Raw genomic sequence first — 13,434 nt, forward strand, 5'->3', positions numbered from 1 at the left:
TGTATAGGTAACAGATCATCCGTGGTTCTAGTTAAGAAAGTACAGGACAGCTTGGTGGAAGTTAGGTCAAGGCTTGAGCCCCCAAAATCTTGAAATACCAAGCAGAAGTAGGCAAAATGGTATAAAACAGGGTCCAAACAAGTAGAACTGGTAAGGTGAGTTTCATAAACAAGACATAAAGCCATTCAGTGCTTGGAAATAAGGTCCAAACTGAATAGGGCAAAGGTTGAACATCTGATTGTGGACTATAACTTTTACAAAGATTATTTTATTCTTTCACAAGAGTTACCCCATATAATTTCACCCAGATTTTCCTTATTTTAAAATCTGGCATAACCATAGATCAGTAATCAAAGCTAAGAAATTAATCTTGGTACAATACCATTTAAATAAAATACAGAACTTAATTACATCTCACCAGGAGTTCTAAATATGTCCTTTTTCTTGAACTATAATTTTTTAAAACATCTTCCCAGCTGAACCTTAAGGTACTCTGGCTTTGGGGAAAGACGATAAAAGCAGAAACTAGAAAAAAATAAACATGAGAGAAAAATCTGGAGAGCTGTTTATTAGTACTTCAAAGTTTACTTTGATACCCCGTGCCAATACATGGAATAACAAAGATGTGTTATAGTGGCAAATATTGGCTGGCTGTCTATCATATACATGGTGATGTTATGGTTACTGAGAACACAGTAAGTGGTTCTTAAAGTCAGTTTACAAAATCTGGTATCATGAACAGTATAAGTAAAACAAATATACTTGGAAAAAGTTGTATATTCCAGTATACAAAATGTTCTTCCAAGTATTAAATAAGCATGGTATGTTTTTATAAAAGCTACATTTTCATATTGCTATGTTAAAACCAGATATGTTGAATTTGATTTTTTTTTTATGTTCCTAAGTGAATTTTACATACTCTTTGTTCCAGAACAAATTCCAAGGAATGGTCTTTGATTTTGTAACCAAACAAGTCTTTGATATCAGCATCATGATTCTCATCTGCCTCAACATGGTCACCATGATGGTGGAAACTGATGACCAGAGTCAGGAAATGACAAACATTCTGTACTGGATTAATCTGGTGTTTATTGTTTTGTTCACTGGAGAGTGTGTGCTGAAACTAATCTCTCTTCGTTATTACTATTTCACCATCGGATGGAATATTTTTGATTTTGTGGTGGTCATTCTCTCTATCGTAGGTAAGAGGAGGTACTTTTACTCAATTAAGGAAGTTAGTAGTAAAAATTTGTTTTAAAATTTTGAAAATGTTTCTCACTAATCTTTCTCATTTATCCCCCCAAAATCTTAAATAAAAGTCTAACGTCCATTCTTCAGTTTGTCATTTCTCTTGTTGCATGCTGTGCATGAACTGATATGTAAAAACAAGATTTTATATTTTGCAGCTTTCATTTATCATCTTGTCTCATTTCACAGGATGATAACAGGAACTTGGCATAACAATCCTGTACTCAATCACACTCCGTTGATATAGACAAGTATTGCTTTGAATAAATAATTCACACACACATACACACAAAAATTATTAGAAGTAGTCAAATAGTCCATAGATAGGATATTGATAATTGGAATAGTTTGTATGTGTGTTTATATATATTCACATATATATAAGCTTCATCTTACCTCTGGGTTCAGATATTTTCTATGCTTTGTAATATTCTTTTTCCAGAAGTAGACATTTTGTTCAAAAATCCAAAACAGCTTCATTGTCATCAATACACATTGAGTAGTAAAGTATAGGGCATTAAATGAGGTGCTGGCAGTAAATATAAGACATTTAAGACAAGGTTCTGCCTCTTAGAGAAGAGAAAACATAGAGGGAAAAATTAGTATTCCACCATTTACACTGCTTTCTCTGACAGACTAGAACACCAAAACAATTCTCCATCCTGTGTGATCATCACAACATTGCCGTGAGGTGGTCATTTAGCGAGTAAGGGACAAGACTCAGGGATCATGCAGACCTGGCCTGGAGCTCGCCTATTTCCACTAATTACTGTCTCTGTGACCTACAACAAGTTACCTCTCCAACCCTGACTTTCCAGAAAATATTTCAAGTGTTATTGGGAGAATTAAATGAGATGATATAAGTTGATGCATTTAGTATCATGCCTAGAACAAAGAAAAGCCCCAGTAAGTGCTAAGTTTAACAACAACAACAACAAAAGTAGATAGAAACTATCACCATCTAGTCATGTGTAAAAAAAAAAAGAGAGAGACAGACAGACAGAAACAGAGAGAGAGAGAGAGGATTCAGTGCCAAGTTATGTCTGCTGCAAAGCCTGGATTCTCTCCTGTCCATCATTCTGCCACCTTCCAAATAAAATGGATCATAGCCATCTCAGGATAAGATCTCTCATATTCCTGATCCAAAATCACAAGCCTTGTCTATTAGTTCTTATGCCAATACCAGAACTAGAATTTTAGAACTATAAATCCACTTCTTTGTTTGGTTGCCATATGCTCTGTAACATCTTTAGGTCTTCAGTGGTTGAATCTTTCTTTTGATAGATGCTTCTCTTGAACTAGGAAAAATGACCATTGATACCTTCAGTATCAATACCTTGTATGAGTGCCTTCAGAGGGATTAATGTTATAACACCAAATATACCAGTTTCATTTTGCTAAATAATGCAGAATGTGCATGTGTCTATATATGTGTGTGCGTGTGTATGTGTATATCTAATTCTCATGCCCACATTTTGTAAAACTAGTGATTATCCAATTCATGTAAGTTTTCACTCAAGGCTATTAAATATAGCACTACTTTTGTTATTGTTTCTTGATTTTCCACAGGTATGTTTCTGGCCGAGCTGATAGAAAAATACTTCGTGTCCCCTACCCTGTTCCGAGTGATCCGTCTCGCCAGGATTGGTCGAATCTTGCGTCTGATCAAAGGGGCGAAGGGGATCCGCACTCTGCTCTTTGCTCTGATGATGTCCCTTCCCGCCTTGTTTAACATCGGCCTCCTGCTCTTCCTGGTCATGTTCATCTACGCCATCTTTGGAATGTCCAACTTTGCGTATGTTAAGAGGGAAGTTGGAATTGATGACATGTTCAACTTTGAGACCTTCGGCAACAGCATGATCTGCCTGTTCCAAATTACCACCTCTGCTGGTTGGGATGGATTGCTAGCACCTATTCTTAATAGTGGACCTCCAGATTGTGACCCTGAAAAAGATCACCCTGGAAGCTCTGTTAAGGGAGACTGTGGAAACCCATCTGTGGGGATTTTCTTTTTTGTCAGTTACATCATCATATCGTTTCTAGTTGTGGTGAACATGTACATCGCTGTCATCCTGGAGAACTTCAGTGTCGCTACTGAGGAAAGTGCAGAGCCCCTGAGTGAGGATGACTTTGAGATGTTCTATGAGGTTTGGGAGAAGTTCGATCCTGATGCCACCCAGTTTATAGAGTTCTCCAAGCTCTCTGATTTTGCAGCTGCCCTAGATCCTCCTCTCCTCATAGCAAAACCAAACAAAGTCCAGCTTATTGCCATGGACCTGCCCATGGTCAGTGGCGACCGGATCCACTGCCTCGACATTTTATTTGCCTTCACAAAGCGTGTTTTGGGTGAGAGTGGAGAGATGGATGCCCTTCGAATACAGATGGAGGAGCGATTCATGGCATCGAACCCCTCCAAAGTCTCCTACGAACCCATCACGACCACTCTGAAACGCAAGCAAGAGGAGGTGTCTGCTGTTGTTATCCAGAGGGCTTATAGACGCTACCTCTTGAAGCAAAAAGTGAAAAAGGTTTCGTGTATCTATAAGAAAGACAAAGGCAAAGAAGGCGAAGGAACACCTATCAAAGACGATATCCTCATTGATAAACTAAATGAGAATTCGACTCCAGAGAAAACCGACGTGACACCCTCCACCACTTCTCCACCCTCGTATGACAGTGTCACCAAACCGGAAAAAGAAAAATTTGAAAAAGACAAATCCGAAAAGGAAGACAAAGGGAAAGATATCAGGGAAAGTAAAAAGTAAAAGGAACAAAGAATATTTCATTTTGTGATCAATTGTTTACAGCCTGTGATGGTGATGGATTAGTGTCAACAGGACTCCCACAGGAGGTCTATGCCAAACTGACTGTTTTTACAAATGTATACTTAAGGTCAGTGCCTATAACAAGACAGAGACCTCTGGTCAGCAAACTGGGACTCAATAAACCAGAAAAACAGCATCGACAGGAGGTTTCTGTTTTCACAACCAGCTGACACTGCTGATGAGCAGAGATGTAATGGCTACTCAGACTATAGGAACCACTTTAAAGGGGGGAGGGAAGTTAAATTTTTATGTAAATTCAACACGTGACACTTGATGATAGTAATTGTCACCACTGTTTATGATTTAACTGCCACACCTGCCATATTTTTACAAAATGTATGCTGTGAACTTATCACCTGTTTTTTTTTTTTTAATTCACAGGTTGTTTACTATTATATGTGACTATTTTTGTAAATGGGTTTATGTTTGGGGAGAGGGATTAAAGGTAGGGAATTCTACGTTTCTCTATTGTACAACTGGATATATTTTAAATGAAGGCATGCTGCATTTCTCATTCACACGTGAAAAAAAAATCTCATCACAAAAAGAAAGAGTTTACTTCTTGTTTCAGGATGTTTTTAGATTTTTGAGGTGCTTAAATAGCTATTCATGTTTTTAAGGTATCTCATCCAGAAAAATTTTAATGTGCCTGTAAATGTTCCATAGAATTCACAAGCATTGAAGAATTGTTTTATTTTTACATAATCCATTATATGTACATGTATATATGTATATATGTATATGTGCGTGTATATACATATATATGTATACACACAGACACACCCACCCCATCACATGATCATTCACAGTCCCGGCAGCATGACTATAACATTTTTGATAAGTGTCCTTTGGCATAAACTAAAACTATCCTATCAATCCTTTTAAGAACCTGAATTGACCAAAAAGCATCCCCCACCACTTTATAAAGTTGATTCTGCTTTTTCCTGCAGTATTGTTTAGCCATCTTCTGCTCTTGGTAAGGTTGACATAGCATATGTCAATTAAAAAAAAATAAAAGTCTGCTTTGTAAATAGTAATTTTACCCAGTGGTGCATGTTTGAGCAAACACAAATGATGACTTAAGCACAGTATTTATTGCATCAAATATGTACCACAGTAAGTATAGTTTGCAAGCTTTCAACAGGTAATATGATGTAATTGGTTCTATTATAGTTTGAAGCTGTCACTGCTGCATGTTTATCTTGCCTATGCTGCTGTATCTTACTCCTTCCACTGTTCAGAAGTCTAATATGGGAAGCCATACGTCAGTGGGAAAGTGAAGCAAATTGTTCGACCAAGACCTCATTCTCGTGTCATTAAGCAATAGGTTGCAGCAAACAAGGAAGAGCTTCTTGCTTTTTATTCTTCCGATCTGAATTGAACACTCTGTGGTAAAAAAAAAAAAAAAAAAAAAAAAAAAAAGCCCGACCGTACGAACGTATTGCAAGCTGCTTCAATCTGTTGAACCTGTATGGTTAGAGTTTTCTAAGAAAATATAAATACTGTAAAAAGTTCATTTTATTTTATTTTTCAGCCTTTTGTACATAAAATGAGAAATTAAAAGTATCTTCAGGTTGATGTCACAGTCGCTATTGTTAGTTTCTGTTCTTAGCACTTTTAAATTACAGCACTTCACAAACTAAGACACAAAGACTAAGATGCAGTGTAGGTTTCTGCTTTTTTATTAGTACTGTAAACTTTGCACACATTTCGACGTGGAACACATCTCAGACTGAGTCCAGCGTTTATTTGCTTTCAAATAGTAATGCCTTATCATCGAAAGAGGCTTAAGGAAAGATCAGTTGATATTCTTGGCATTGCTTGAATCAGATATTTCCACCTAGTCTTTTTATTCAGAAAATAATGTCTTTTCCAGTGTTTGTTTACCCAGATAGATTTTACTCTTATTGGCCCGTATGGCATTAGAACTGTATCAGATATGATATGGGTCCCAAGTTGTTGTTTGTTTTTTTTTTCCTCACAAAGCCAGGTAGTGAAATTATATTACCAGCTGCAGCAAAACATTTTGTTTTTCTTTCACAGGCAACATTAAGTGTAGATTCTTTATACTAAAGCTATTGACTTGTAGTGTGTTGGTGATATGCATGCAGGAAAATGCTACTACCATAAAGAACGGTAAACCACATTACAATCAAGCCAGAAGAATAAAGGTTTTGCTTTTGTTTTGTATTTAATTGTTCTGTCTTTGTTTCTATCTTTGAAATGCCATTTAAAGCTAAATTTCTATTATGTAAAAATGATCTATCAGAAAAAAATATAAATGTAAAGAATACACATTAAATATAATGATTCATCTTTAAATTTTTTCATGGAATGGAAATCAATTAAGAAGAGTGTATTGGATATCTAGTTTTAATATTGGCCAAAATCTAGATATGGTATTGGGTAGAGTACTGGAAAGTTACAAAAATTAATAAAAAAATTGACTAACATTTTAAATCGTGCATCCTTTCTCCTTCCCGTCTACCTACTGTTTTGTTCCTCTTTTCACTCTAGTTTCTTCCCTTTGTATTCTTGATCTAGTTTTCTATATGCTTTTTCATCCTTCCTTGGGCTCTCGGTGTTTTTCATTCAGGATATTTTTCTTGTTTCTTTTCTGTTCACCCAGTCTCTTGTTAATTACATTCTGTAGACAATGGCTCTGTGCACTTAAACCCCTAATAATTTGCTGTCACTATAAAAAATCCATAGACTATCATCATGTTCATTTCTACAATTCCCTTGACAAAACTTCTAAGTGAGCTTAGATCTCACCTCTTCATAATATAGTAACTAAATTCCCAAATGACACAGATTTGGTTTTTCTACTAATTATGAGCACTTTGAGAAATGTTTCTCAATTCTGATTGCATATTAGAATTACCTGAGACTCTTTTTTAAAACTGTCAATGCATGGACCAAGACCAGACCAATTGAACTCCTATCTCTGGGGATGAGACTTAAGCATCTAATATTTTTAAGGCTTGCCATTGATGCTGATTCATGCTAAGAGTTAAAAGCCAATGAGTTAGTGTCTCTTTGCCCAATAGGAAAAAATATTCTACAGAAAATGAACATTTCCTGTTTCAGAATTTCATTACATAATTCATCATGTATAAAGTAAGGCTTCCAATACGGAGGCTTTGGGATTATTCATCTTTTAGTACAAAAAATAGACATTGACCCATTTATTTCAGGGGTTCTCTTCTAAGACTGTAGTTAGTGAAAGGGAATCCTTTTGCTTTTGAGAGCTTTTTCAAATTATACACACACACATACACACACACACACATGCACACAACATGGCACCCCAAATTATTCCTAATGCATACTGGGTGAGATGAATACACAGGTGGTTTAGGAAACAGTATGGATTCATAAAATACCCATCCAGGTGAACCTTACATGCCCTGTTGGGTAAGAACCATTAATCTGGACCAATGGGAGATAGCCCACATAAGACATACATTCAATTTGTGATTATCAAGTCACAAATCTAAACAGGAAAGACTTCTCTACTTTTCTATTTTGGGGCACCTCTCATAATCATATGTTCTCCTGAGTTCTGTATAACACAGATTGATTTACAAAGAGAAGAGGGGAGGGAATAAGAGAGGGGATGTAAAGGCTGAGGAGAAGGAAAGAGAGAACAACTGGGGAAAGTAGAGGAAGGTAGAGGAGTTTAAAAATGGGAAGGGATGCTTTATAAATTATCCTCTGAAAAAGGTCTTGCTGTTAATAACTACAGCAATAGTGAGAGAAGGGGGAAGAAACAGGCGTGCGGGAAAGAAATTTTGCTTAGTTGTCAATAAGCAATGTAAACATGCTTCTCCTTCCTTTTTTTTTTTTTAAATACCTATAAAAAAGGTGAAGAGGGTATTATGCAAGTAAATGCTACAATAATCGCATTGATAGTGTTTTTTTTTCTGTCATCAGAACTAAATAAATGTTTGTCTACTGCATATTAACTTTGCGATAGGAACTGAGAGATCAAAGATGAAATTAACTGTCCAAAAGAAGGTTATAGCCAGAGGTGAAGAACCTTGAATGTCACGCTAAAGAGTCTGGGATTTATTCTGTCGGCAGTGAGAAATGATTGATCGCTCCTGAGCAGTAGAATGGCAGTAAAATTAGATATTTCTGTCCCTATTTAATGTGATAGTAAGAAGACTGCACTGCCCCTATTTTGCAATATTTCACAGAGATCTCATTTTCCCATCTCTTTATTTTTAAAGATGTTTGTGTTTTTATCTTTTAATATATATTTTTAAAAGAATGTGCATAGTTTAAAAAACAATCTAATATTTTTTGTTAATAGCATATCAACCTACTTATATTTATTTTATACACAGATACATTTGATTTTAATTACCTTATTCTGTGCTTTTTATTTGTCAAGTTTCTCTTTTTTCTTCCTTCTCTTCTTGTCCTCCTGTGCATTAATTTTGTTATGTTTATTCTCTTTCCCACATCTGTACTGGTTCCAAAGATACAAATCTTGTCCCTCTCCCCCTCCCTTTCTCCCTTCCTCCTTTCCTCCCTTCCTTCCTTTTCTCTTGCCTTTTTTTTTTTTTAATAAGTGATTGATCTTAAATTTTAACATGCATACTTAGCTAGTGAAATATAATAAACAGTTGTACTCTTATCTGGAACAATGAAGTTCCTTAGAATGTTTACATAGTATTGCCCACTTCGCATGTGGTTTTTGTCTACTATTTTAATTCTACTTTGACACCCAACAAATTAAACAATATTATTATTATAAATTTGTATAGTCAGTGCTTAGACTTTATATGTTAATTAATCCTTCCTAAAATATGTTTTTTCTGTCTATTTCATTTTGTGTTCTATTTCCTTCTTGAAATATATGAGGAATTCTATGAGTGAGGTCTGTGAGTAGCAAACTGACTCCATTTTTCTTTTTCTTAAAATGGCCTAATTTCACCCATATTTTAATGGACTAGTTTAGATTATATTTATTCTGTTTTTTTCAATATTTTGAGTCTAGTTATGAAAATACTTTTATTAATCTGACTCAGAAATTATGCTAATTTGAGGATTAATATGCTTATTAATACCTAAAATTTAGAAAATTTCAGGAAAATTTCTTTTAGCAAACAAATATTTTCTCATTCTATATTTTTTCTATTTTCTCCATCTGGAACTCCTAAGGGTTGTATGTTGAAATTTCTAAATCTTTCACCCATGTTTTTTACTGTCATTTTCTTATTTTTAGTGTTCTTTCTGGGTAATTTGTCAGGTTTTGGTATCAGGATAATGCTGGCTTCATAAAACAAGTTAGGAATTGTCCATTCCTGAAGGACTTTCTGTTAAGAGTGGAATTATTTCTCCCTTAAATATTGATATAGTTCATTAGTAAAGCCATCTGGAACTTGAGTCTTCTTTGTAGGAAAGTTTTTAATTACAGATATCTGTTCCTAATAGGGCTATTAGGATTTTTCCTTTTCTTGTTTTGTTTTGTTTTGTTTTGTTTTGTTTTGGTAAGTTACATTTTATAAAGGCTTTGTTCATCTAAGTTATTGAATTTACTCATAAATGGTTCATGTCATTCCATTCTTGTGCTTTTAATATCTGTGGCATCCCTGGTCATATCCTTTTTTTCATTTCTGGCATTGAAAATTTGTAATTTATCTTTTTTTTTTTAATTAGAATATCTGGGGGTTCTTCAATTTTATTAATGTATTCAAAATACCAAATATTGGTTTATTGATTTTCTCTGCAGTTTTTCAGTTTTCTACTCATTGATTTCTGCTCTTTTTAATCCTAATGTGATTAAGTATGCTATTTGGTGTAGGTTTTTAAAGCAGATACTTGTTACCATCTAAAAAGGGAATCACTGCAATTCCTAATCTGAGAGTTTTCAGAATCAGTGCACACTGAATTTTATTAAATTTTTATTGTACCTTATTTAGACAATCATGTTAGTGTTATAATCCTTTATTTTGGCAAGGTAGTAAAGAGTGTTAATTGCCTTTAGAATGTTAATCCTAATTATTCTGGGATTGAATCCAATTTGGTCATTTACATTATCAATTTCATATTTTGCAATATTTAGTTTTCTAGTATTTTGCTTCATATTTTCACATCTACATCTGTGAAACAGCTTGGCTTACAGTCTTTTAATGTGCTTAGTAGGTTTGGATCATAAGACTATAGTATGCTTTTAAAACAAGTTGGGAAAGGCTCCTCCTTTTTTTATTCTCTGTTAGAGATTAAGATTGATGTTAATTTTCCCTTAATTATTTGGATGACTCATGAAGTCTGAAGATTTGCTTTTCATGTTCAATTTTTAATCACGTATTTATTTTCCTTAATAGGTAGAAGACCATTTAGTTTTCCTGTTTCTTCTGGACTCAGTTGCCATTGAACTATTTTTTCTAATAATTTAACCATTTCAAATAAGATTTCAAGTTTATTCACATAAAGTTACTTATAACTTTATATTATCTATTAAACTCTATGGGATCTGTAGTAAAGACCCTCCTCCCCCAATTAATTATATTAATATCATATTTTATTATATTAATTATTATATATTAAGAACTAACTTTTGGCTTTTTAAATCTTCTCTATAGCATGTCTTTTTCTATTTCATTATTAATTTGGGTGGTTTTCATATTTATCATTTCCTTCCTTCTATTTCATTGGTTCTAATTTACTATTATTTTATAAATTATTAAAATTTATTTTCAGCCTTTATTCATTCTTTTTTTAGTAAATGCACTTAGGCTAGACTATAAATTTCTCTATAAGCATGGCTTTAATAAAATTCCACAAATTTTGTTATATGTTATTTTGTTACCATTCAGTTAAAAATGTTTTCTAATTTCTATTGTGATTTCTTCTTACTAGAAATTTGGAAAAGTACTGTATAATTTCCAAATATTTGAGGAATTTTCTAGATATTTTTGTTTTGACTTCTAATTTATTTTCCCTGTATTCAGATAATACAATCTGCATAATTTTAATCATTTAACTTTCGGGGGGAACTGCTTTGTAGCTCAGCAGCTTAGCAAATGTAATATAAGTTTCCTATGTAGTTGAAAATAAAGTGTATTACTCAGTTGTTATTGCAATGTTTTATATACATTTAATAGATCAAGCTTGTTAATCATGTCATTCGAAATACAAATTTATTGATTTCTTTTGTATGTTTTTTCTACAATACGTCACGCATTTTTAAACTGATAAATCTTATAGTATATTATTGAAGCCAATCTTTAGGGAGTAAGAGGAATTATCAATCCATGCTCAATTCTAGAAAGGCTGCCTATTAAACACTGCATTATTAGAAGGAACTATGAGTGGGTTGATAACTATTGCCATTATTTGCCCACACTAACAAGCATTCTCTTGTAAAACAAACCAATATTTTAGGAAGCCAGATTCTTATGTATCTTGGTCTTTTGTGTGTGTGTGATTCCTCCAAGAGTTAAACACAGAATTACCATACAACCCAGCAATTCCCCTAGAAGGTATGCATTCACCCAAGAGAAATGAAAACGTGAGCACACGCACACACACACACACACACACACACACAGAAACTTCTACACAAATGTTTGTAACATAACTATAACAACAAAAAGATGGAAACATCCCAAATGCCCATCATTGGATGCATAAACCAATTGAAGTATATACATACAATGAAATATTATTCGACCATAAAAAGGAATGGAGTACTAATACACTTTACAACTTGGATTGACCTCAAAAACATTATGCTAAGTTTAAAAGGCCAGAATAAAGGTATGATTTATTTTATGTGACATGGCCGGAATACACAAATCCATAAAAACAGAAAGCGAGTTAGAATTTACTAGGGGAGTGATTAATTACTACTCGTGGGGTGTCTTCCGAGGCAATTTAAAGGTTTTGAAAGTAGAGATAGATTGTGGTTACACAACATTTTGAGTACACCAAATGCCGCTGAATTGCACACTTCAATATAATTTTGTGAATTTCACTTCAGTGAAAATGTATATAGAAAAAATAGTTAATATTATTGCAACCCTAAACACTAGGGGGCGCTACGTCCATTAAGAAACATGGCTAACATTTTTTTTCCGCAAAGAAGGAGAGTTACTTTTGCAAATTTTGCACTTATTTGGCGTCTATTTTAGATGTGAAAAAATAGAAGCAACTGTAACTTTTGGAAACATTGCTGGGAAACAATGTTTTACATTTGAATGTATCTCTTCAGGAAAAGGCAGTTTGTGAAGCATCCTTAAGAAAAGATTTCTTTCCTTGAACATGAAACACCTTATAGTTGAAAAACCAAACCAACACAAATTATGAAACCAAAGAAATGGTGAATGGAAAGAATTTCAGAGATTTACATAAAACTGAATGAACCCAATGTCCAAGTACATAGAGTTTCAAATAACCTTTCATTATTACTGTAAGTAACTGAGAGGGTTTTGAAAATGTTTATCCATATTTTCATGAGCACAATAATATCTGGTTGTCCAATGAAGCTCATGTCTTAAATTCTTTCTCTGATTCATGAAATAATTCATCACTTATTCATTAATAAAGCTATATTTGTTGAATTAGTATCAGGAATAAAATAATTAGACCATAATCTCCCTGAACTACTGTGGCCAGGGTTTTAACAAAGTCACATAGGAAGGGTCATGCATTCACATGTGTAAAATATTTATTTTCAACTACAAGCCACACAATAAATTACTCTTCCTATAAAGAGAATGTTCTTCTGCTACTGTACATAACAAATCCCAAACGCAGCAGAGGAAAATTAGCCCAAGAAAACGTGGTCCCCAAAGTAAATCTGACCCAAAGCATTCTAATTAGACTATATAATTATAACGTACAGACGTTCTTGGGTTAATGTATAAAGTCAGCAGTCAGCATTTTTTAAGGCATACTAACGGGAAACAAAGTCTTCCTCAGGAATCAGCTGATAAACACTATAAAGAACGGGGCACCTGTGTGGCTCAGTCAGGTAAGTGTCCTCCTTCAGCTCAGGTCATGATCTTGTAGTTCATGGGTTTGAGCCCTGTGTCAGACTCTGTGCTGACACCTCAGAGCCTGGGACCTGCTTCAGATTCTGTGTGTCCCTCTCTCTCTGCCTCTCTCCTGCTTGTGCGTGCTCTCTCTCTCTCTCTCTGTCTTAAAAATAAATAAACATTAAGACTATAAAGACCATACTCTGAGAAAAATCAGAATAGTCTTGCTACAAAATCCTCTGTGAAACAAGAAGCAGGCATTCCAGAATAGACAGTTTGGGACAAAACTCAATGCAGGGCTTGGCAAAAGAATCTAAAATTCAGAAACATAAGCTCAATTGCTGACTTTTTCTTAGAAAGATCTGGAA

General features: G+C 34.2%; 1 protein-coding gene across 10 annotated transcripts in view; it reads left to right on the forward strand.

Moving 5' to 3' along the window:
• The window catches only part of LOC102954329 (sodium channel protein type 2 subunit alpha), an 84,905-nt gene extending 80,892 nt beyond the window's left edge, over nt 1-4,013 (forward strand). For all 10 annotated transcript variants that reach the window (XM_042997260.1, XM_042997266.1, XM_042997268.1 and 7 more), the window contains 2 exons: nt 932-1,202; nt 2,818-4,013. In XM_042997260.1, coding sequence (XP_042853194.1) covers nt 932-1,202; nt 2,818-4,013 — 1,467 coding nt within the window. The remainder of the gene's footprint in view (nt 1-931; nt 1,203-2,817) is intronic.
• The last annotated feature ends 9,421 nt before the right edge of the window (nt 4,014-13,434 follow it).

This window comes from Panthera tigris, chromosome C1 (assembly GCF_018350195.1).
Source record: "Panthera tigris isolate Pti1 chromosome C1, P.tigris_Pti1_mat1.1, whole genome shotgun sequence".
In the NCBI taxonomy this organism is placed as follows: domain Eukaryota; kingdom Metazoa; phylum Chordata; class Mammalia; order Carnivora; family Felidae; genus Panthera; species Panthera tigris.